Source organism: Ailuropoda melanoleuca, chromosome 16, assembly GCF_002007445.2.
Source record: "Ailuropoda melanoleuca isolate Jingjing chromosome 16, ASM200744v2, whole genome shotgun sequence".
NCBI lineage: Eukaryota > Metazoa > Chordata > Mammalia > Carnivora > Ursidae > Ailuropoda > Ailuropoda melanoleuca.
Genome location: NC_048233.1, coordinates 4,535,288 through 4,560,070, shown reverse-complemented (window position 1 = coordinate 4,560,070; position 24,783 = coordinate 4,535,288). Strand labels below are relative to the sequence as shown.

Below are 24,783 nucleotides of genomic sequence, written 5' to 3'. Positions count from 1 at the left end.
GTGCCTTCCGAGCAGGCCCAGTGACAGGTGCCAACAGCAGGAGAGAAAGGCACTTCTGGAGCTCCTCTTCTCTGTCCCTCGCCCTCACACCTGACCGCACTCAACCCCTTGTCATTATGTCCCAAGAGAGAGACTGCAGAACCCAGTGCACACCATTGCCTAGTGCAGGGCTCAGCAAACTCTCTATAACAGGCTGGAGAATAAGGATTTGAGGTCCTGTGGGCCACGTGCACCACCACGACTGCTCACCACCGTGTTGCCGCTCGAGGGCCACGGGCAGCATGTAAACAGATGAGCTCAGCTCTGTTCTGATAAAACTTTATTTATGGACACTGAAATTTGAATTTTATATGATTTTTGCGTGCCACCAAATATTCTTCTGCTTTTTTTCAAACATTTAACATTATATTGGACACCTGAAACTGATACATGGTATGTTAATTATACTTGAATAAAAAATTATTAAAAATGTAAAAGCCAGGGACACCTGGGTGGCTCAGTCGTTAAGCAGCTGCCTTCAGCTCAGGGCGTGATACCGGTGCTCTGGGATCGAGCCCCACATCAGGCTCCTCCGCTGGAAGCTTGCTTCTTCCTCTCCCACTCCCCCTGCTTGTGTTCCCTCTCTCACTGGCTGTCTCTGTCTCCGTCAAATAAATAAATAAAATCTTTAAAAAAATGTAAAAGCCGGTCTTAATTCACTGTCCATAAAAAACAGGTGGTGGGTCCAATATATGACCTAGGGGCCTAGTTTTGCCACCCGCTGGTCTAGTGACTTTCCACCATTCATGTCGAAGGCTTCCTCCCAGGGTCTCACATAAGTCCCTAATGACTTCATCTGACGTGAGTAAATAAAATGCATCTTCAACCAGAACATGCTGGGAGCAACCCTTCCGCAGCCTTTCCATCATTCGCTTTGTCAAGAGCATTTCGGGGAGAGATACATAGCCGAGCAGTTGGAAGGGAAGTCTTGCAATGGTCAAGTTCTCTTTTCTTAAATTTGGCTTTTCAGAATACACTAAGGTTGGGCAGGGGACTGTAGACCTTGGTGGGCACCAGCCCCGTGTGGGGTGCATGTGGGAGCTGTGAAGAGCGGAACCTTGTGACCTGGCTGAAAGGCGGTGGGGTCTTTCTCTCCCCAGCCCCAGAGGATGGTGTTTTCAGGCTTCGGGTGTTCCCAGAGCTCTTCCACCGTACAGTAGCTGCACAAATTGAGGGAAAAGACCTGGAGGACAGGGCTCGCTTAGCCTGCAAGTGAGCTTGGAACACCCTTGTAGCTGACCGCCCAGTACATTTCTGTCATGGACACTCATTCCCCAAGTCACACTCCCCAAGGAAGGCTAGACTCAGTGCGCTTTGAGGAAACCTTGGAGCCACCCTGTCTGTGAACTTCGTAATTGTCCTTGGTAGGTCTGCGGTAGTGGTGGTTGGTGGCGGTGGTTTTCACGGTGTGCTTAACACTTGACTATCCCTTCTGGAAAGAAAAGGGAGTTCATATTTACCGAGGGTCAACTCTGAGCCACAGCGTGGTGCAACTCAGCACCTCCGCTCTGTATAGATCCCAATTAACCGTCTCTGAAGCCCACTCTTTCATGAAGGGAGGAAGAGCCGTGGTGAATTTAAGGTATCAATTGTACGACAGCATACGTATTAGACCCGGAAGGGGTCATAACGTCGAGTTCCAGAGATAGCACCTCAGCTCCATTCCTCCTCAGTCCTTGCTCCCGACCCAGGCAGGAGGAGAAGGGGGTAGACACCCTACCTGGTAGTTGCTGCGGCATCCGTGACATTTACTTCTACCAGCTCCTTTTTTCCTGAAGCTTCTGTGTACCTGTGGACAGTGAAGCATTTGAAAGTTTTCATTCTTTAGGCTGAGAAAGTGCCATCCAGAGCACTTAGCACTGTCTTTGCTGCTTTCCCTGGTCCTGTCTGGAGGACGATGGGCTGGAAAGAGGTAAGCGGAGAACAGTAACCCACTCATGGCCAGCCCTGGGCTCTCTGTGGAAACCCCACATGCCCCTTGCTTCTCCCAGAAAGAACCTACAGACATCTGTCTGTTGCTCGTCACTCCCTCACAGAGCTGCTTTGGTGGGTGGTCAGCTCCTCACACCCGGCTGCCATCGTCTTGCTCAACCTCAGCTGCCAGCCCAGCCTCATGGGAACCGGAAGGAGAAGAGCTCAGAAGGTGCACAGACACACACAGATTCATCCCCCAGGAAAGGCCCTTTGAAGCAAGGAATGGCTCTCAAGGGAGGAGAGGTCATGAGCCACATGGCAGGGCAAACCTAAGGGCTGGAAGAGGCGGGTGGAGAAGCAGAGTTAGAATAAGATGGTGGGGAGGATCTTGCTCTCCTTTTGAAAAAGGAATGAGACAGTTAAGCACCTCCCTAGAGCAGGGACCGCAGAAGGGAAGGAGCAGGGTCTGGGAGAAACTTTTTCCTCTGGGGACCCTGGAGAAACGTGGAGGAACCCAAGCGGGCCGCACTGAGGGCAGGGGCGCAAGCCCTATGCTTGGGCTCCATGTGCAGACATTCTACTATAGGGTTGGCGGATGGCAGGACCAACCTGTGTGAACAGACCGTAGGCAGCGGTTTGAGAAACCTCAGCTCCAGCCATGGCCCCTCAGACCTCACTCTGCTCTCCACGAGGAACCTCTCTGGGTTTCATGGCGATTACTCCAGGCAGAAATGAGGTGAAGACTGCTTTGTGGGGTGATGTCTGGTGCAGTCCTCTAGACAAGCAGAGTCATGGGGCTGAGGGCCCCAAGACGAAGTCTGTCCTGCCTCTAAGGGACAGAGGGACATTAGAAGCCAGGCTGGAAGGGCATGAAAGCCCAGAGAGGGCGATGGTGTCAGCATGGGCCGGAGATCTCTCTGAAGAAACCTAGAACCTCAAAAACCCCATTTCCTTGATTTTTCAGAGTGAAATGAATACCTACCAATGCCAAGCACCTGCCTCCCAACACTGCTCAGAGTTCCTAGACTAGCCAAGCTGTTAAGAATCATCTAGAGTTGACAAACCAACCAAATAGTGCCTATTTGTGCAAATAAAGTTTTATTGGAACGCAGCTGTGCTCCTTCATTTAGAAAGTGTCCCTGGCAGGTTTGGGCTACAGCAGCAGAGCTGAAGGGCTGTGACAAGGACCAAGGGGCCTGCACAGCCTAAAATACGTACTATCCAGTCCTTCACAGGAAAAGTTAGATGATTCCTGGTTTAGATTAACAAGACTTTCTAGGATTTTTGTAGCAAATTGAACCGAATTTTAACCCTGAATCTGCAACTTAGTAGCATGTGAATTTGTGTGAGGCTCTTAAGCCCCCTAGGCCACAGTTCTTCATCTGTGAATTATTTATAGTACCTCCCGCGTTAGAAGAGAATTAAATGAATGGATGCACATAAAGCACTTGGCCCTGAGACGGGAACCTGGAAATCCCTCCATAAATATCTGTGTGTGTGTGTGTGTGTGTGTGTGTGTGTTGGGAGTGGGGGATGGGGAATCGCACCCCATGTCTTATCTCAGTCCTCGATGTCCTCCACACTGTGATTTTTTAAATTGTGGCAAAATACACATAAAATTTACCATCTGAACCATTTATAAGTATACAGCTCAGTGGCATTAAGTACATTCATGTTGTTATGCAACCATCACCACCATCATCTCTAGAACTGTTAGCATCTTCCAAAATGGAAACTCGGTACCCATTAAACACTAACTCCCATTGCCTCCTGCCCGCAGCCCCTGGCAACCACCATTCTACTTTCTGTCTCTATGAATTTAACTATCCCAAGTGGGATGACACAGTATCTGTCCTTTTTTTTTTTTTTTAAAGACTTTATTTATCTATTTGACAGAGAGAAAAAGCACAAGCAGGGGTTGCGGCAGGGAGAGGGAGAAGCAGCCCAAGGAGCCTGATGTGGGGCTTGATCCCAGGACCTTGGGATCATGACCTGGGCCAAAGGCAGATGCCCAACCGACTGAGCCACCCAGGCGCCTCTGGTTTTCTCTTTAATGAGTTTTCCATGGACGTGTTGGAAGCTGTGCACCCATTCACTGTCAGCTGCATGAGGTGTGCTACTGGTTGGTGACCAGGAAGGTAGAGGGGTCTGCCTGATGACTAGCCGAAGACAGCGTTGCTCTGTGGTTCTGGGAGTCCCAGCCCTCAGCACTGCTGCTACAGGATTGCTTCCTGTTCCAGGTCCTGTAAAGTGTCCAGTCTGTAAGACCTTGCTGAGAATCAGCAGGTGTGCTGGTCTGAATAGGGAGCCTGAGAGGTCCAGACCAGTGCTTCCTAGATAAGAGTTCAGGGTCTCCTGCCATCACTCTTAGCCACTCAGTTATTTATTCATTCATTCAACAAGTATCTGAATACTCCTTGTCGGTCAGCACTGAGCTATCTGGGAACACGATGGTGAGGGAAAATGAACGGGGTCCCTGTCTCAGAGCTTCCAGTCCACTGAAGGAGCAGACACTCATCAACTAATCACATCTATCAGTATATAAAATATAAGCTGATGTGAGACCGATGAAAGAAGGAAATGTATTTTGGGGGACCCCCACAGCTGGGCTTGCCCCGGGGGCTGCTGAGCCTGAATGAGGCAGGAATTCAGAGCCAGCTTGATGGCAGTGGAGGGAGGCAGGCCTTCAAAGAGTGGTGGGGTTTCACAGAGCTCCGGGGGCATGGGGTATGAAGAGGACCAGCTGACTTCTTCCCCATTGCTCCTCCTTCCCCCGCCTGCCCTTCCAGATGGGCGTGGAAGTGAAACAGGATGTACAAGTGAAACAGGATCTCTGGAAGGCTAGGACGTGGTGCTGCTGGCCAGAGAGACTTTTGGTGGTTGGGGGGTAGGCAGGAATGGTAATGCCCAGGAGGGAATTCTAGAGAGAACTTGGCAGAGGACCATTTGACTATAGCTGAAGCCCTGAATGGGAAATCAGCTCTTCAATCCCAGCACTGGTCTCCACTGTGACTTTAGGCAAATCTGGAGCCTTGCAGGCTAGTGGATTGGTGAAATGAATCATCTTGTCCCGCCTTCACTCTGCTTACCTCACTTAGTTGAAAATGTAGACAGCACCAGGTGCCCACAAGACAAGACCAGAATAAGTTGGTTTTACGTGGCTCTGCAGGCCCTGAGAACAGAGATAAATAGGAGATGATTATGGTTATTAAGAATAAAGGATTTTTCAAGTAGGGCCAATGAAGAGAGGTTAACACATCTGGCGTGGTGCAGGCTGCAGAGAAGGCTGAAGGAGCACTCAGTACTAATTTGCCGGGACAGGAAGAGTAAAAACTATGGGGAGGAGCTAATATTGCTTCCCCAGGTTCACTGACAACAGAAAGAGGAAACCAGCCTGCGGTGTAGACAGAGAGGCTGGGATTTGGTGGTGGAGGATTTGTGTTAGATTCAAGAATGGAGCCTAAAGGGGGGGTTTGACAGCTAACGAGAGGAGAGGTCCCCACATGTGGGGTGATTTTGGGAAAGGCAAGTTGAGGGTCCCACCAACCTCTGCAGCCCCCTTGCAGCCCATTTCTAGCTCCAGCGCTGTGTGAGGCACACCACAGATCAGAGCCAGCGATCCAAGGCTGACAGCAGGGAGGGAGGGAGGATTACCCCGAGGAATGGACCAGAGTCGCTTGGGTTTTCACTCTACCTCCCCTGTGATGCCTTTGGTTTCCGATGGAGCTAATAAGCTTCCTCCTTGAAAATCGACTCACTCCTCACCCCACATTCTCTTACTGTGGCTTCTGAGACGGCTGGTTTATGGATTGTTGATAAGCCTGAGATTCTTCTGTGTGCTAAGCAGATGCGCTTCTAGACTCTTTGCACACGCTCTCACTCCCTTCCTTTCTAAAAAACTCATTCATATTTAATTCAGTTCTTCTAAATGGCTTCCACATCATCCTATCTTTCCACTTTGTAATGCCTCACAGTCTCCCTTAATGCACGACCTGCCAAATTAAACTTTATGGCTTATCAGCAGGAAGATTGCCATAGGATCAAGCCAAGTGTTCTTGCAAGTTATGTTATGGGCTTTCACACCTGCCAGCTCGTTGTCGTTGTTCGGATGTGTATAAACCTTCCTTCCTACAGCCCCATGTCCCTTATCTTCAGCTGTCAGCCACTTGCACACCCACAGTTTCGTGCAGTTGTCCCTTAGGTAACAGGGAGGAAGGGAGAGGGTCAGCTGCGCTATAATGAACTCCCCTGGGGAGTCCTCGTTTGGAGACTTAGATTATTAGGGTGTAAGAGAACACTTGCTTCAACGATGCAAATCAGCCTTGGCCTGGGGCCACAGCACATCAGGCAGAAGGCCAGAGGGAAGCGTCAGGAACTCAGCCACTGGCTCCCTGACCCAGCAGCTGGTCCGTGCCCTCCCATTCTGTGTGGTCCTAGTCAGGCCAAGACTCGGTTCAGTGTTGATTTATAACTTCCTTGCACACCATCTTATCCAATTCCCCTTAAGAACACACATGCTCTTGGGGGGATTGATACCTTAAGCCCGTGGCAGTTAACATCTTTTCGGGAATTAGTTGAGAGCCAGTAGGGAGCAGAAGTGGGGGGCACAGCCTGGAATGATAGGTGTGGGTCACTTACACAGAAGAAGGGGGCTTATGCAGCATCCCCTCAGAGCTAAAGGATCAAAATGTGTGTCCACAGAAACTGACCAGTGTGGTGCTGGGGCCCAAAGATACTGAGCAGCCTCCATCAGGGAAAGCTTCTGAGAGTGTGCTCTCTGCCTGCATCTTAGCAGGGGAGCTACCAGGGCAGGGGTGGTGGTGGTGGTGCGCGGTTTGGGAGAGCAGGGAAGACTGACTGTGAAACCTCATTCCTCTGTCATTCACTTGCTGAACGGCCTTGGTGGGTCAGTGGATCGCTCTGTCTCTCTCTCTCTGTCTCTGCCTCCCTACTACCTTTTATTGGCCATGGCACTGAGCCGTGTTCTTTATGTGTGCTCTCTCATTTAACCTGACGCCACCATGTCGTGCAGCTATTATCCTACAACAGGACTCAGTCGTGTACAGTTTCCATTCTCTATGGTTGTGAAGAGGGCCAGCTTTGGAGTCAGACCTGGATTGACTCCTGGCATTGTTACTTACTGGTGAGGTGACCTTCGGGCAGGGAACTTGAACCTCACCCTTCGTCTATAAAGTGGGGATAATAATGCCCACCTAAAGGATTGTCATGAGAATTAAATACAAATATGCACGTTTATAAATATATTGATAACTAAGTACCCTAGCAAGCTGTCTAGCACATTAGTAGGCACCCAACAAATAGTCAGTGTTGTAACATTCAAAGGAGGGAGAAGGATGGTAAAGGGGTCTTTGGTAGGACAGGGACAACTCTAGACATTTTTGGCAGAAAGCTCTGCTGTCCCTGGACAGCCCTCCACGATGATCTGAGTGTTGACCAGGGCCGTCTGGATTGCTTTCAGAGGCTCCATGAGGAGTTACCCCTCAGCCTGGAGGACCTGGAGGATGTGTTTGATGCCCTGGATGCTGACGGCAATGGCTTTCTGACACCAGAGGAGTTCACCAGTGGGTTTAGTAAGTTCTGGTGGGTGCAGGGCCCCAGGGCATGCACCCACCTACAGCTATGTAAGGTGCACACGTCCCCCACCAGAGCTGCGGGTCTGTGTAACCCAAGCTTCCCTGACCTCCAGAAGTTTCCAGGCTTTGGATTACTTGGGCCTCTTTCCTGTGTCCGTGTAGCTGTTCACACTACTGTTCTCTCCATTCCTACTACATCATCATGGCCAAATCCTCTCCAACCTGAGAAGGGCAAGGGGAATGCAGGAAAGCTTGGGTAGAGGCCTTGGCATAAAAGGGGGAGCCGAGATGAGGTTTCCAGCCTCTACATCTCCTTTCCTCCCCATGATACCAGTGCACAACCCAGGGGAATGGCTGCACGGTTCATTTCAACCTGGGTCTGGCAGAGTCTTCCAGGTTGAGGGGAACCCGCTATCAGAGGAATTTCTAGAGTGTTTGAATAAACCAGTCATTCTGAAGGTACCCAGGAGGAAGGAGAACAGAGATTCCTGAACAAGGTAAAGAAACCAGATACACCATCAGATCAGATATTGACCAGATATTGATCAGAGCAGGCACGGGCCAGCAGGCAAGTTTTACCACACGTCTGCCTCACGTGAAGTGCTATATAGTTGGTTTAGAACCATCTGAGGCTCTTCCGGACCTCTAGGAGCCTGTAGTTGCCTCAAGAGCATAAGACAGGCTGCTGTATGTTACAGGCAGTGTGAGTATGGAGAAGGCTTGTAAATGCGCTTGTAAATGCGAAGCACCCTGATCCTGGCGGTGGGAATGACTAGATGGTGTCACGGAGCACAGTCAGGCTGCTGCTGGAGGTCGATGGAGGGAGGCTCTTGGATAGACAGGAAATCAGTGAAGAGATGTTCTCGAAGCCAGAGTTGAAAGGTTTGAGAACCACAAAGGTGCCATCCCTTCCGCCTTTCCCAGGTTCTAGCATCTCGCAGAATCTCAAGGAAGTGACAAACTCCCCAAATCCGGGAGATGGTGTTCAAAAATGTTTGCTGGGGGGGTGGTTCCCCTTTTCTCCTCTCAGATGAGCCTCACGTGATTCCTGGCAGCTGAGACTGGTAGGGTCTTCCTGGGTGAGTATTTCCTGATTGCCCAATGCAGATCTTTGTGCCATGTGTCCCCCAGGTCACTTCTTCTTCAGCCAGAATAAGCCAGGTCAGGAAGATGCAGATGAACAGGTGGCCCGGCTCCAGGAAGAGAAGGTGTATCAGTCCAGAGGGGAAGAGCAGGTGGGCGACATGGATGACGATGAGGAGACCCAGTTCCAAATGCTGATGGACAAATTTGGAGCCCAAAAGGTTTTTGAAGAGTAAGTGGTGAGAGTGACTGGGGGGATGGAGCCCCGCCTCAGAGTCACCCCTTCGTCTGCCCTGTGCAACATCAGTGTTTGTTAAGTGCTCAGCCAGGCCCCAGGTTCTGGGCTGCCCGCTAGAAGACTTGCTCCGTACAGCCTGCCCTTGGCAGACACTTGTCTCTGCTTTTTGCATTTTCTCATGGGAAACACTGTGACACCCCTACCCTCCCACGCTCCTCACGCCTACCATACGGTATCAGCACAGCGCTTGGCTCCCTGAGGATCACTGTGCAGCAGAGGGCCGGGCCGGGCCTGGAGGGTTTTGCTGAGGCTCCCCGTCCCTGCCAGCTCACCAGCATTTCTGCCTCCCCCTGGAGCCAGCCCTGGGCCTCAGGCACAGCAGGGCATCGCAGCCCGCCCCACAGTGGTGTGGTCCTCACAGAGGCACCTCACCGGGAGGCACTGGCACACTGTGTCCCCAAGCCAAACCAAACCTGTCTGGAAGCTGAGGCGGGAAATGAACCAGTTTCTACCAGCCCACCACTTGGATAATCAGCAACTAGCTGAAAATTTCAGATGGCTGGAACTTCAAATAAAACATAATACCCCCATTTTTTTTCCAAAATGTATCTGACATTTAAAATGCAACGGAATGAAATAAAAATAGGATAAAATAAAATAAAAAGTGAGGTTGCAGCTGGTGGAAACCAGTGGCCTAAAAAAACATGGAATACTGTTCTTCTCCCTTTTCCCATTGCCTTTTGCCTTTCCATTTCTGGGCCTCTCGGTCTTGGGTCGGGTGTGTGTTGCAGGAGCAGGAATGGCCTAATGACGGGAGCTGACGCGTCCCGAGGTTGGGGGGAGAAGGAAGTGCGGTTGAGGATGATAAGTGGCAGGAAGGGAGAGGCCTGCACACAACATGCAGGCCAAAGCAGGAGCCTGTACTGCGGTGGAGTTTTGAGCAAACGATTTGGTAGCCTGCGACAGAGCTGAGAAAGGACAGGCAGAGGCCTGAGAGAGAGCCGGTGAGAGGCCGTGGATGGGCAGTGTGCCTGCCCCGAGGACAGTGGTGACAGCAGGGGCAGGTGGGTGGAAGGTGCGGTACTCAGAGACCCGACTCAGCTTCTCTGAGGACAAGAGGCCAGACCCCAGGGACCCCTGCTAGTGACCCTGTGAAGCCTCCTCCTGGAGGAGCAGGAGGAGAGAGCAGTGTGGACGAGCCACGGCACTGTCATGAAAGAGAGGCACCTGTCCACCCATCTGTCCCTTCTGGGGCAGCCCTCTTCCTGGCAGGGCTCTCAAAACAGAGTTCGCCCGATGTTCCTCGGAGGGCCTATGTCAGAGGCCTGTGAGGAACTGAGCCAGCATGAGGCATCCTGGGGAAGAGAAGGCTCAGGGAAGGTTTCAAGGGCAGTCACAGAAATTGATATGCAGAAGATGGTGGCCAGAACCCTCCATCCCCATGGAAGCTGAACGGCAGGTGGCAGCTGGTGTTGCAGCACGAGGAGAATGGCATGACCACTGGGCCCCGGAGAAGGACATAAAGGAGGCTGCAAAGACTTAGGAGGTCTTCAGAGATTCACTCCTCAGGGTGGCTTGTGTGTTGTTCTGGAAGCAGGCAGATGGGTCAGCTGACCTCCCAGAATCCCGTCTAGTCCTACACCCCTACACCCGTCCACGAGGAGCAGAAGCATTAGACCAGATGTCTGGACTCCCAGCTTCTCCCAGTGGTCCGATTGGCTGAGTGATTTGGCAGCTTATGGGTCTTGGCTTATTTTTCATCAAGAATTGACAGATTTGTCCCTTCTCCAGAAATCTGAGGGGGAGGTGATGTGGCCACGACGAAGTGGTTCAGAGAGCTTTGGAAGAGGGTCAAGTGGGTCTGCAGATCTCACTGGAGGCCCTAGCCAATTGGCTGTCCCAGCAGGAACATGGTAGATGTGAACAGACAGACCGAGGCTAGCAAGGTGGACCTTGATTTATAATGCACGTATTTCATGAGAAGAGCAGTCTGCCCCGATCACGGGAGGCCGTTCTATATGTCTCTGGGACCTTTATATCTCTGAACCCCTTGTACTGTCTCCGTTGTGTCTACGGTACAGCAAAGTGGACTGCCATAGCGTGTTCCGTGAGGGATGGAACTCACTCTGGGAATGGGGACACTCCTCCCTCCCCTTCCCTTGTTTCTGGGATCACCTCATGTCATCTCAGCGCTGGGTTCCAACAGATAAGAAGTACTCGTTGGGTGATGGGTGGAGGAGTGGTCCAGATGAGTTGGAGAATAGCAAGGGAAGGAAGGAGGAAGGGGTGGTGGGTGGACGATCTGATAACCACCAGAGGTAGTTCCCTTCTCAGTGGGCCTCCCTGTGCTGGTGCAGAGAGCGCTCTCTATGGCCCAGGCCCATTGCTAACCTGGTGCTGGCAAATAGCACTTCTGAGGCAGTTGCTCAAATACAGTACTTGTAACACAAGAACAGAGGATTTTATTCTTTATCCTGCAGGTTCCCGGTTGTAGCTACCCTCACATCATCGTGGTTTTAGAATTTAATGGGTTGAAGATCAGATTGCTCTCGGGCTCCTTGTAATGGCTGGCCTTAGATGTCCGAGTTTCTCCAGAGAGGGAGAGCACGGTCCATGGTGTGCGCCGCCGCCTTCTTCCTCCTGTCCCCGATTAGTGTGGCCCCGCGTGTCTCTGTCGCTCTGCGGTTCACACCTGCCCGTGTGCCTGATAGCCAGGGGTGGGGCTGGGGAAGGGGAGCTCTGGGCATGTCTCTCTGTGTCTTTGTCTCTCTACCTGCCTGTGCCCCTGCCAACTTTCTATTTGTCGTTCCGTGTGTGCACACGCATCTCGCAGATTTGCACCTTCCCTTCCTTCCGCCTGTCAGTCATTCCCAGTGCCACCGGGCCCCAGTGGGGTGCTGCGTATTCTCTTCCATTCCCCACCGTGACAATTGCTTTCTGCCATCCATCAGATGGCATGTCTTTACCTCTCAGCTGTGAGGACCGTCCTTCCCGGGGCGACAGGCTTTTTCCTTTAGCTCCACGGCATTTGTCCTCACATGCACCAGGCTCCTGCCCTCCTTTCCTCTTCCTGACATTCTTAGATGCTCCCAGCACGTGGCGGTGCCTGCCCAGCAGCACCGGCCCATGGGGAAAAAATGGAGAGTGGAAGCAATGGACTGCGGGGTGAAGGAGGTCGACCCAGGAGCCAGGCAGCCCTGAGTTTGACTCTTGACTCTGTCATTTGCCAGCCGAGGGATCTGAGACAGCTCACTTCACCCTCTTCTGGGGGTTAGTAGACCACCAGCCTCATAAGTTACCATGAGGGTCAAAGAAGCTGATATGAGCGGAGTATCTAGCATACAGCCAGCACTCAATAAATGCGAGGCACTGCCATCATGATTGTGACATGACGTTCTGGCTGTCAGCTTCACATCTGGGAACCATGGCGTTTCCACCTGCGGACAGTAATGCCCCCCTTTCTCTTGTAGTGAAAGTGATATCAAGCAACTCTGGCTGCAGCTGAAAAAGGACAAACCTCACTTACTCTCCACCTTCGAGGATTTCCTGACCAGGACCCTCTCCCAGCTCCAAGAGGCTCACGAGGAGAAGAACGAACTGGAATGTGCCCTGAAAAAGTAGGTACCCAGCCTCAGCCATTCGCTGTACGCCTGTGTGAGAAGTACGCTTGCTCATTCCGGGCTGCCTCCCAGCCACGGTCTGCCAGAGTGGGGACTGGGACCAGTGGCTGTCATAGAATATATATTTTTAAGCCCTCGCTCACATGAATCAGGCCCTCACCATATGCTAGGCACTATTTAAATATATACACTGGCTCATTTGGACCATTCACTGTTATGCACATTTTATAGATAAAGACATCAAGGTCCTGAAGGGTGAATGACAAGCCCCGCCCCGGGACATAGAGCTTGTAAGTGGCAGAGCCAGCATTCAGAGTGAGATAGCTCAGCACCCGAGACTGGTTGGAAAACCACTCTGCTTGCCTCTAGACAGTGAGGCCCTGACACCCCGGGCCTACCTCCGAACTGCAGACCAGCCCTGGGCCCCCGAGTCCCCTCCCAACCACCATGTGGAGTGTTACAGCCTCACATCTGTCCTGCTGCTTCCTGGCCACCAAGGCCTCTGCAGTCATTAGTGGTTTCTGGCACTCCTCCTCTGCTTGGAGGAGGCAGCCCCGGCAAGGTGAGCTCTGGACCTGAAGCCAGCTGGAGTCAGCCTGGTGCCACAGATGCGGGGCCAGCCGGGTAGATGTTCGTCCACCTGCGGGAATGGGTGCTGTGCGTGTCCATCGTCATCACATGCACGTGACAGCAGGGAGCTTGCAGATGGTGAAGCGTGGTGTAACTAAGGATGGTTCACCATCCTGAAGGGGTTGCCAAAAGGCAGGGCTGGGTCTGGGTAGCACTTGGAAGTGCCCCGAAGAAGTCCTCCCAGTAATTCTGCCACGTGCCCTCATCCCCACCTAGAGGTCACTCCCTGCACGGGAGTCCTCAATGGTTCGAACACAGACCATGAGCCCTTCCTTGCAAAACTCCTGGTGCCTAGCACCGCCTCCTGGGGGCAGGGCTTCAGAGTCCAGGCTGCCAGACTTTAGGGCCTCCGCTGACATGGCCTTGGTGAGAGTGTGCAAGCCCTGATTTAGAAGGAGATCACCACGTGTCTTACCGTGTAGATCAGCTACCCACACGTTGCCCTGAGCTCCTTTTCATTCTCATGCCTCCCCCAGATCAACTCTAAAAAGAACTTGTTGGGGGTCTGTTGCATGTACGCAGGTCTGGAAAAAAGGACCTTTAGGAGCCTGAGTTATGAGAAAGTTGTGGCCAAGTAGCGCTGGGGAAAACACGGTTTGGCAGGAGGAGTGCCATGAGCATTCCGGGGAGAGGCTCAGAGAAAGCAAGGGTTGAGGGTATAGTTCCGCACAGCTTTTAGCTGATTAAGCTGTGAGTCAGGACAGATCTGAGTTTGCATCTTGGCTCTGCCGCTTAATAGCTGTGTGACTCAGGCTAAGCTACCCAACCTCTCTGAGTCTCAGCTTCCTTATGCGGAAGATAGGGATGATAACAAAATAAATATTTGATGCATATTAAAACAATAACCCTTATTATTTTAAATAAGTTTGTTTGTCGGTCTTAGAGGATTTGCTGGTGAAAGTGGAGAGTTTGAGCCTTGATATAAGCAGCGGTGAACTTCAGAGATCCCTTTGTCCTTCCAGACAACGTGGTGTAGAGCCAGCAGCCTTGGCATGGCCTGGAAATTTCTTAGGAATGCAGAATCTCAAGCCTCCCCTACCCCTACTGAATCTGCATTGTAACACGATGTCCAGGTGCTTTGTGTGTGATTGGAGAAGTGGGGAGCTGGGAATCCGCTCTGCGTTTAAGTGCCGTGTGGCTCTCCAACCGGCTAGCTCTGTGACCTTACTCAGGTCGCCTGGCCTCTGTGAGCCTTGGTTTTCTCACCTGTAAAATGAGGGCCGGCATCCGTTTCTGACCCTTCCTGCACCCCCACTTTCCTCTGACCCCAGCGTGGATCACGCCAAGGAGACACAGTCAGGTAGCACGTCACAGAAAGGAGGGTAGTCTTTCATCCGAGGAGGGTGAGAGTGGTCACGTTTTGAACGGGCAGGCAGTGACCCAGCTCATGGCTGGAATCTTCACTGCAGGGTGCTTGTGCTGGCCTGTACTCCCGCAGGGAGAGAGCTGTGCTCTTGACTTGTTTCAGAGCCGGTGAGTCCTTGTAGTCATCCTAAAGTGGCCTCTTTTAGTGCTTTGCCCCAATTTAGTGATTACTAAAAGGTTCTTGAGGTGAAAGTCAAGGCCACTGTTGGCTGCATGTGCAGAACCAGCTCTGCCGTAGGTTCCAGCCCTCCGTACCCATCCTCTGCCGGTTTCCCCACAGGGTACACCTGCCCTGGCCCAGCTGATGGACGCCCACTCCTGGCTGGGCAGCTGTGGTGGGACTGGCGATTCCTGGGGCTCCCTGGCCAGTCCCACTCCAGGGGTGTTCTCTGGGTTCAAAACCAGAGACCTGCAGGCCATCATGAGCAGAGCACTAGAACAGGAGCTCTGGCCCAGGCACTGCCACTGACCAGGTGTGTGGCCACGGGCGACTAGCTTTACCTCTCTGTGCATCAGTTTCCTTACCGGCAACGTGAGAAAGTGGGCTTGGTGTTTGTCAAACCTTTTTGTGATTGTGACTCATTAGAAGAAATGCATTTGGCTTTGCAACTCCCATACATTTCGATGTGTGTGTAACTGAAAATTTCCTGAAATGGAGCTCACCCTTATTACATGTGACAGACTCTGACATCCTCTATTAGAGTCGCTTTTATTCTTTTGTCTTTTATTAAAGAAACAAAAAGGCTGGTCACATCCCACTTCTGGGTTATGACTGGACCAGATGCTCTATAAGGGTCCTCAGAGCTCAGCAGTCAAAGAAGAAACTGGAAACCCTGAGCATCTAGAATATTTAAATGGGAGTCTTGACAAACAACTCAGGGTGAAGTTAAGTGACTCGGAGACATCTTCTAGGAGATGAGTTGGGGAGTTTGGGGCTGTGTGTGTACTGGCGCCGGGGGGGAGGGGTGCGGGGGAGGAGAAGGGAAGCTCTCAGGAATGGCCCAATTCAGGCTGGAGTGCGGCGGGGGGGGGGCAGTTCCTGAGAACTGTCTGAACATCTCCCAGGCTCCTCCATCACCTGGCTTTTCAGTGCTGGGTGTGACATTTCACCTCCACCTGGAGAACGAGCACCTGTCCCAGACATGGCTCTCGTCATTGCTGCTGGGTGCCCAGCCTGGGCTAGGCCCCCGGGGACCCAGCGCACAGTTACTCTTGCTCGCCTATGACAAGCCCTACCCTGGGCCTCCTCTGAGTTGAGCAAATAGAACTCAGAGTCACCATCTTTGAGGAGTTTAGGATCATGCTGACAAAGTCGAGCTCGTACCCACAAAGCCGAGCCGAGAGTTCCCACACTGATGAAACACCAGACAGCGTTGCCACTGGCAGGAGGGGCTTTGGTTTCCGGCTCCTTTTCCACACCACACATCTCGTTTCTTTCTCCTGTGGAGCCCAGAGAAAATGGGATTGCTGGGGGCTGGGAGTCCTGCCCCGCAGGGTTAGAGATTTGCTGTGTGAGTGAACCAGGTCCGCCCCAGCTTCCTTTAGGTTCTCTCCAGGTCCTGCGGGGGAGGAGCGTGCAGCGGGCCTGAATGCCTGGGGAAAGTTCCCAATAGGTCCTGTCCGGAGACCAGCCTCGGGGGCCCTCCTTCCCTCACTGCCCTGGATTGTTTGATTTTGTTTTGGTTTTACCTGCATATTGGGAATAGGGGAAAGAAGCCAGTCTGGGAGCACTCAGTCTCCGGGTGGAAGCTGGGTCAGAATCCTGGGTACAATGTTCGACTCGGTTATGTGTCCACTGGGAAGTGGCCACAGCCCCATGGCACATGGTGGGGACAAGGTCAAATGCAGGAACCTCGGGCTAAAGCCCAGTTGTCCTGCTGACCTTCAGAACCTGGAGGATCGTCCACATCTCACCCAGGAAGAGGAGGCTAGACTGTAATGGAGCCGTGTTCCTTGTGTTCACTGCACAGAAGCTCAGAGAACTTTACATTTAAGGGGACGGAGACAGTTTAGGCTTAGGAAGACCCTCTGGCCATCAGAATTACAGATTCCTGGGGACCCCTGGGTGGCTCAGTCGGTTAAGCGTCTGCCTTTGGCTCTGGTCATGATCCTGGAGTCTAGGGATGGAGCCCCACATCAGACTCCCTGCTCAATGGGGAGCCTTCTTCTCCCCCCCGCCCCCCCGCCCCCCCCCGTTCATGCTCGCTCCCTCTTTCAAATAAATAAAACCTTAAAAAAAAAGAATTATAGATTACATTGCCATGGAAAGCATCTTTCCAATGATCTTTTCCTGGAAGAAAAAACAAAACAAAACAAAAAACAAGCTTCAGCTCTCCAGGGGATGTAGAGTGATACTGTCTGGAGGCCGCAGCAGATTCAGACCTTTTTTGCCGGAATCATAGCAGATGCTGAGGTCCCATCCCAGGCAGGCAGATTCATTTGGTCTGGGGTGGGGACTCGAGGGCTGCATTTATAAACCATCCTGAGAGATTCTGACATTTGTTTTTCTTCTGTGAGAGTGAGTGAGAGAGAGTAGGTGGGGGAGGGGCAGAGGGGGGAGAGAGAGAGAATCACAAGCAGGCTCTCCGCCCAGTGTGGAGCCTGACGTGGGACTCGATCTCACAACCCTGAGATCATGACCTGCGCCGAGATCAAGAGTCGGATGCTTAACTGACTGAGCCGCCCAGGCGCCCTGGGATGCTGGCTTTTGACCAGAGCTGGCGTCTGCTGGATACACGGGCCCGGTTGTTCTTTACCAGGATCTACACCTGAGGCTGGGGGTAGGGATGAATAGGTGGTGTCTGGAGAGTGCTTTGAGCTCTTGGAAGAAAAGTGCTTTCTAGATCAAAGGTAGGCGTGGGCTGTGCTCTGCCTGCTCAGTCATCTGCAGCTCAGTATCCTGGGAAGACCCCCCAGGCTGCGTGCTTCACATCACTGGGGGACCACACTTGGTTTTGACAAACTCAGCAGCACTCCCCAGGGCCTCGTTGGAATCAGTTCCTCATCGGCACAGTCTTTCTTGTCCAGCTGAGCCAGGCCTCAGGCAGTTTCCTGGGAGCCTGGGGGCCCTTAAATTGCAGCTCCGGCCCAGCCACTATTCAGGCACTTTCTGTCTAGAGTGATCTCCCCGGGCTCTGGGATGCTGTCCTGACCAGGAGGGAACGTGTCTTACAGTCTGACAGGCAACCTATCTATGATCCTGGCTGCCTTGCCACAAGCCTGAGAATTGGGATTCTGTAATATGAAGCTGCAAAGACATGAGAATCTTTGGGGGAGGAGGGTTACCATTAACTTGGTCTTGTCTCTAGATAGGGCCGCAAATGAGGCATCATATATATGGCAGGTGGCCCTTGCATTCCACCTGCGAAGGATCTTAGCTGTGTGGTTCTCGATGTTAGCTTGCTTCAGAATTAGCAGAGGATCTTGGTTAAGAGGTAGATTCCTAGGTCTCTTCCCCAGAGAGTTTAAATCAGCATGTCTTGGGGAGGGAGCCCAAGAATGCGCATCTTAGCGCACATCCCTGTGGGTTTGACGCAGGCAGGCCACAGCCGCACTTTGAGAAATGCTGCTCTAGCCTGTTCTTCCAGAATAAATCCATCTGTGAGAGGTACACGCCAGTGCCCTTCCAGTCTGGAATTTTAGTCTTGTTCTTAGGGTGAGGATAAGAAGTTTTTGGTGAGGGCTTTAAGTAACGATGCTATGGCTCAGTCAGCCTCCTGTTTTTTATTGGTATGTTACCATCAGGCAGAAACCCAGTGTTATCCGAAGGAAATTGAAAGGCGAGGACTATCGGTGCTCTGTGTACACCATGGACATGATTTGTAAACCTGACTAATGAAAAATGGGTTGCTTTATAGGATGGGATAAAGCTGCAAAGTTGTTTTATACAAGGCGGTAGAATCTAATTAGGGCGAAACCATCCATCTTGAAAATCCAATTGGCGATTATACAGTCTTTGCAGAATTTTATACAAACTCTTATGTTTTCCTTTCATTCAGCTCTACCCCAGTCATGGGGTGGGGGTGGGTACGTGTGCATGTATGTGCATGGGTGTGAGGCAGAGACAGACGGAGACAGAGATAGGGAGGCAATTAGAGAGACTGAGAGAGACTGATTTCAGGGGAACAAGAAAACCCCAAACAGGATTTTTCTAGGAAGAGCTTCTCTTTGCTGTCCGGAGCCTGCAGCTGCCTGAAGAAAGTGGCAGGGGGCAGCAGTGAGTCAGAATCCTTCTTGTACCATTCTTGTCCCAGCCACCAAGCAGGCTGAGCCTGAACGTGCTTCCATTTACTTCTCTGGCAAATAGCAGACTCGTGGAGACTTTTCAGGCCCAGGGTCTTCACTCTGTGCTCAGTGCACATGGGGTGAGGGTGGAGGAGACGGGAAAAGGGATCAGGCCCTTCTGGCGATCTTGGTCCTCTCTAGCCCTGGTGGGGCTGCCCTTCAGCCTCATTCCTTGCTTCAGTTCCTGCTCAGCTCCACAATTGACAGACTTCTGATGGGATTTGGACTGTTGACAATCCTGAACACAAATGTATGGAGTTTCCAGTGTAAGCACTTACATTGCTTGGGAAGACACAGTGGTGTGGTGGATGGAACATGAGACTGGGAAGCAAGGCCTGGGTTCTCCCCTGTACTCAGACCGTGGGTAACTGGGTGCCCACAGACTGGTCACTCTTTGCTGTGACCTTCATTTTCTTCACGTGCAAAACAAGGATGTTGGGAATACATGAGCTTTTTAAGCCCAGTTTCTGATTGGGGGGGGGGTTGGATTCTTCCTCTCTTCACATCTGCCTTTCACCAGATTGTGCAAACTAGGAGACATGATCAGACCACTGCCCGCCCACATGGAAACACATGAAATCAGGATGATTACTCTCCAAGGCCAGAGGCATTTCTAAGCTCTGCCTTGAGTTCAAGCTTCTGTAATTTATCTAAAATGTAGAGGGGCTCCTGGGTGGCTTAGTCATTAAGCATCTGCCTTTGGCTCAGGGTGTGATCCCAGCAGTCTGGGATCGAGCCCCACATCAGGCTCCTCTGCTGGGAGCCTGTGTCTTCCTCTCCCACTCCCCCTGCTTGTGTTCCCTCTCTCGCTGGCTGTTTCTCTCTCTGTCAAATAAATAAAATCTTTAAAAAATTAAAATAAAATAAAATGTAGAAAAATGCCATTTGTCCAAGGTCAAGACTACACCTTCATTTGAGGAAGGAAGGAACTTTTTTTTTTTCCTGAAATGATTTTGGCACACCCCTGCCTAGAACCTAGGTTGACCAGATGACCTTCTGAGACCCTCTGAAATCTGAATGGATTCTGTTCCCAAATGAAGGCAAAAAAGGAAACAGGAGAAGAATATTTTGACCAAGCAATACCCTTTAGCAGGAAGGCTTTGGCTTGTTTGTCATTAGCTGGAACCCCAGTGGTACTGAGCATTAATGCTTTACTCCAGTGTGTTACCTAAACTCTCTGTGTGCAAATCACTTTGTGAAGGTTAATTAATTTTTACAGTCCCTGTGGGAACCTGGCAGGGTTAGTTACTGCTAACTACATCTCACCTTCCAGTTCGCTGCCAATAATCTGTAAAGGCCTCTCAGAACTAAGCCTTGTGTTTACATGAGAATCACTGTATCTCTACCCGTACTCCCTTCCCACACATCCCTTCCTAAATCTCCAGTGTCACGCACATGCTTACAGTTCTCCTTTAGAGAGCAGGTGTCTGCAACAGTTGGACACCCTTGATGCCATTCTATCCACTAAGCTGGACTTGGGCCTTTCTTCCTGGCTTTCAATAGGACTCATTCTTTCACATCCATCACTGCCCTATGGCATCCTCATTATATAATTGTTGTTTCTTCCCTTCACTGTTGAAAACCTCCCTTTTCTGCTGCATGGTTTGTGGCTCCTTCCATCTGTTCCTTTCCTCCATGCCACGTTAGCATTGGACTTGGTGTTCTTAGATGCTAAAATCCTGGTGTACAGAGCCCATCCCATCGGTCTAAATTATCTTACCCAGAGTGTTACTTTACAAAGGGCTTAACCAATACTTGATGGTGATGTTACGGCTCTCTCTTTCCACACGTAGTCTTCTCTTCTGAGCCACCTCAGGTTTTATCCTTCCCCAAGTCTTCTGTTCCTTACGTTTCCCCATTCTCACACATGCATGATTTCCCTTCTTCTACTTGCCCCTTGGCTGAAATCTGAAGGAATTATAAAGCAGCAACTCTTAAAAAGGGGTCCACAAGCCCTTGGAGAATCAGAGAACTCATTTATTTAGAATTTATTAAATGCATTCTATCGGCTACATACTGTGCTACATACCTCCACATGCATTATCTTATTTAAACTGCACAACTTCACTCTAAAGTAGGTATTTTTTTTAAGAGATTTAATTTATTTATTTGACAGAGAGAGAGACAGCCAGTGAGAGAGGGAACACAAGCAGGGGGAGTGGGAGAGGAAGACACAGGCTCCCAGCAGAGGAGCCTGATGTGGGGCTCGATCCCAGACTGCTGGGATCACACCCTGAGCCAAAGGCAGATGCTTAACGACTGAGCCACCCAGGCGCCCCTAAAGTAGGTATTGCTATCTAATTTTGCAGATACAGAAAACCTCAGGGTTACTGAGGACATGGGACTTGACTAAGGCCGCAAAGCTTGTAAATGTCAGGATCAGGATTTGAACCAAGGCCTTTGAACTCTGGGTCTAAGGAATTCTGAGCCAACCATAAGTGTCAGCAGGTTATAACCTAGACTACACTAGAATATGCTAGAGGCACTATCCAGCCATTATCCTGAAAGAGCAAGAAAGTGAGGATAAGTATTGGTGCTCATGACTACTCTGCTGCCTCCTTCCTACATTTGTTTCTCTGTCTCACTGAGAGCTTATGTCTCTTTCTCTCCCTATTCTTGTCCCTCCTCCCCCTATAGCTCAAAATGACTAGGCGCAGATAGCAGACAAGGGAATAATTAAATAAACACTGCCTTGGGTTGTGGGGGAGTATTTTAAGAATGGCTAATAGAAGATAGGTTGAATATTTATGCCCATATGGTACTAATAGCTCAGAGAGCTCTATTACAGACGCTGTCTTAGTCTTTTTCAATATTTTTACCAATGGCATGAACAAAGGGAGAGAAGGAAGAATATTTTGTAGTAATAAAAAAATTCCATCAATAAAGAAGATAGAATAGAAATAAACTTTTAGGCATCAAATAACATAGCCACAAAATAGGTAAGGCAAAAACTTTTAGAAAAACAAAGAAAATTTGATAAAAACAAGACATTGGAAGATTTTAACAAACTTATCTAGGATTTGATACATTAGTCATGCAAAAAGTACTGTAAGTATGTAAAGTATTTAAAACTATCAACCAGGAACCTTAATTTAAGAGATAAATATAGAGTTGTATGCCCTGCAAGTAGAATACACATTCTTCTCCTGGAAGTTATGCAAAAAGTGATAATGTTTTTGATTACATAGGAAAGGTTCATAGATACCAAGAAGTAGATACCTTACCAGTATATATATTTTTACTAATATAATAAACCAGAAATCAGTAGTTTTTATATTAAAAATACTCTTTTAGGGGGACCTGGGTGGCTCAGTTGGTTAAGTGCTTGACTTTGGCTCAGGTCATAATCTCAGGGTCCCGGGATTGAGCCTGTGTCCGGTTTTGTGCTCAGTGGGGAGTCTGCTTCTCCCTCTCTCCCTCTGCCCCTCCTGCTCATGCTCTCTTTCTCTCTCTCTCTAATAAATAAAGAAAATCTTAAAAAATAAAAATAAAAACTCTTCTCTTTTTAATTTAATAATATTTTTAATAATATTATGTTAGTCACCATACAGTACATCCCTAGTTTTTGACGTAAAGTTCCATGATTCATTACTTGCGTATAACACAGTGCACCATGCAATATGTGCCCTCCTTAATACCCATCACCAGCTTATCCCATTCCCCCACCCCCCTCCCCTCTGATGCCCTCAGTTTGTTTCCCAGAGTCCATAGTCTCTCATGGTTCATTCCCCTTCTCTTTACTCCCCACCCCTTTCTTCTTCCCTTTCTTCCCCTACCGATCTTCCTACTTCTTATGTTCCATAAATTAGTGAAACCATATGATAATTGTCTTTCTCTGCTTGACTTATTTCGCTTAGCATTATCTCCTCCAGTCCTGTCCATGTTACAGTAAATGTTGAGAAATCGTTCTTTTTGATGGCTAAGTAATATTCCATTGTATATATGGACCACATCTTTTTAATCCAGTCATCTGTTGAAGAGCATCTCGGCTCCTTCCACAATTTAGCTATTGCGGACAATGCAGCAATGAACATTGGGGTGCATATGGCCCTTCTCTTTACTACATCTGTATCTTTGGGGTAAATACCCAGTAGTGCAATGGCTGGATCAAAGGGTAACTCAATTTTTAACTTTTTAAGGGACCTCCACACTGTTTTCCAAAGTGGCTGTACCAACTTGCATTCCCACCAACAATGTAGAAGGGATCCCCTTTCTCCATGTCCTCTCCAACATTTGTTGTTTCCTGCCTTGTCAATTTTTGCCATTCTAACTGGCGTAAGGTGGTATCTCAATGTGGTTTTGATTTGAATTTCCCTGATGGCTAATGATTTTGAACATTTTTTCATGTGTCTGTTAGCCATTTGTATGTCTTCATTGGAAAAGTGTCTGTTCATATCTTCTGCCCATTTTTTGACTTATTTGTTTCTTGTGTATTGAGTTTGAGAAGTTCATTGTAGATCCTGGATACTAGTCTTTTATCTGTAGTGCCATTTGCAAATATCTTCTCCCATTCGTGGGCTGCCTCTTAGTTTTTTTGACTGTTTCCTTGGCTGTGCAGAAGCTCTTTATCCTGATAAAGTCCCATAAGTTCATTTTATCTTTTATTTCTCTTGCCTTTGGAGATGTGTCGTGAAAAAGGTTGCTCTGGCCGATGTCATAGAAGTTGTTGCCTATGTTCTCCTCTAGAATTTTGATGGATTCCTGTCTCACATCAAATGGATGACCATTTGGAGTTTATCTTTGTGTATGGTGTGAGAGAGTGGTCAAGTTTCGTTCTTTTGCATGTAGCTGTCCAATTTTCCCAGCACCATTTATTGAAGAGACTGTCTTTTTTCCACCGGATGTTTTTTCCTGCTTTATCAAAGATTAGTTGCCCAAAGAGCCGAGGGTCCATTTCTGGGTTCTCTATTCTGTTCCATTGGTCGATGTGTCTGTTTTTGTGCCAGTACCATGCTGTCTTTGTGATCACAGCTTTGTAGTACAGCTCGAAATCCGGCATTGTGATGCCCCCAGCTTTGTTTTTCCTTTTCAACAGTTCCTTGGAGATTCGGGGCCTTTTCTGGTTCCATACAAATTTAAGGACTATTTGTTCCAGTTCTTTGAAAAATGTCCTCGGTATTTTGATCGGGATAGCATTGAAAGTGTAGATTGCTCTGGGTAGTATGGACATTTTAACTATGTTAATTCTTCCAATCCATGAGCATGGAATATTTTTCCATCTTTTTATGTCTTCCTCAATATCTTTCAAAAGTGATCTATAGTTTCTAGGATATAGGTCCTTTACGTCTCTGGTTAAGTTAATTCCAAGGTAACGTATGGTTTTTGGTGCTATTGTAAATGGGATGGATTCCCTAATTTCTCTTTCTTCAGTCTCGTTATTCGTGTATAGAAATGCAACTGATTCCTGAGCATTGATTTTGTATCCCGCCACATTACTGAATTGATCTATAACTTCTAGTAGTTTGGGGGTGGATTCTTTTGGATTTTCCATATAAAGTATCATGTCATCTGCGAAGAGAGACAGTTTGACTTCTTCTTTGCCAATTTGGATACCTTTGATCCCTTTTTGTTGTCTGATTGCTGTTGCAAGGACTTCTAGTACATCGTTGAAAAACACTCTTCTAAACAACTCTCAGATGAATTAAATCATCAAAACCAACAAACTGAGGTAGTATATTATTTACCTTACATTATGATTGAAAATTTAAAATACCAACAAAGCTTGGAAGGTCATTGAGTACACCAGATGACCAGTTAGCATCCATTAAGATAATGTCAGGTTGGAAAGATGGACTAAATCTAACAATTACATCTGAGATCTTGCTCTGGTATCCAAAAAGCCAATGACAGAAGCACAAGGTAGAAGAGGTATGATTCAGTAGCACCATCTTTATTTTTATTTTATTTTATTATATTATGTTAATCACCATACAGTACATCCCCAGATTCCGATGTAAAGTTTGATGCTTCATTAGTTGCGTATAACACCCAGTGCACCATGCAATACGTGCCCTCC

At 49.3% G+C, this 24,783-nt stretch overlaps 1 protein-coding gene across 16 annotated transcripts in view; it reads left to right on the top strand.

Moving 5' to 3' along the window:
* The window catches only part of CRACR2A (calcium release activated channel regulator 2A), a 132,196-nt gene that overhangs the window by 53,690 nt on the left and 53,723 nt on the right, over window positions 1-24,783 (top strand). For all 16 annotated transcript variants that reach the window (XR_004621191.1, XR_004621192.1, XR_004621189.1 and 13 more), the window contains 3 exons: window positions 7,433-7,544; window positions 8,679-8,862; window positions 12,339-12,485. Coding sequence is in view for 12 of the 16 variants with exons in the window: in XM_034644973.1 (XP_034500864.1) it covers window positions 7,433-7,544; window positions 8,679-8,862; window positions 12,339-12,485 (443 nt within the window). In the remaining 4 variants the exon portion in view is untranslated. The remainder of the gene's footprint in view (window positions 1-7,432; window positions 7,545-8,678; window positions 8,863-12,338; window positions 12,486-24,783) is intronic.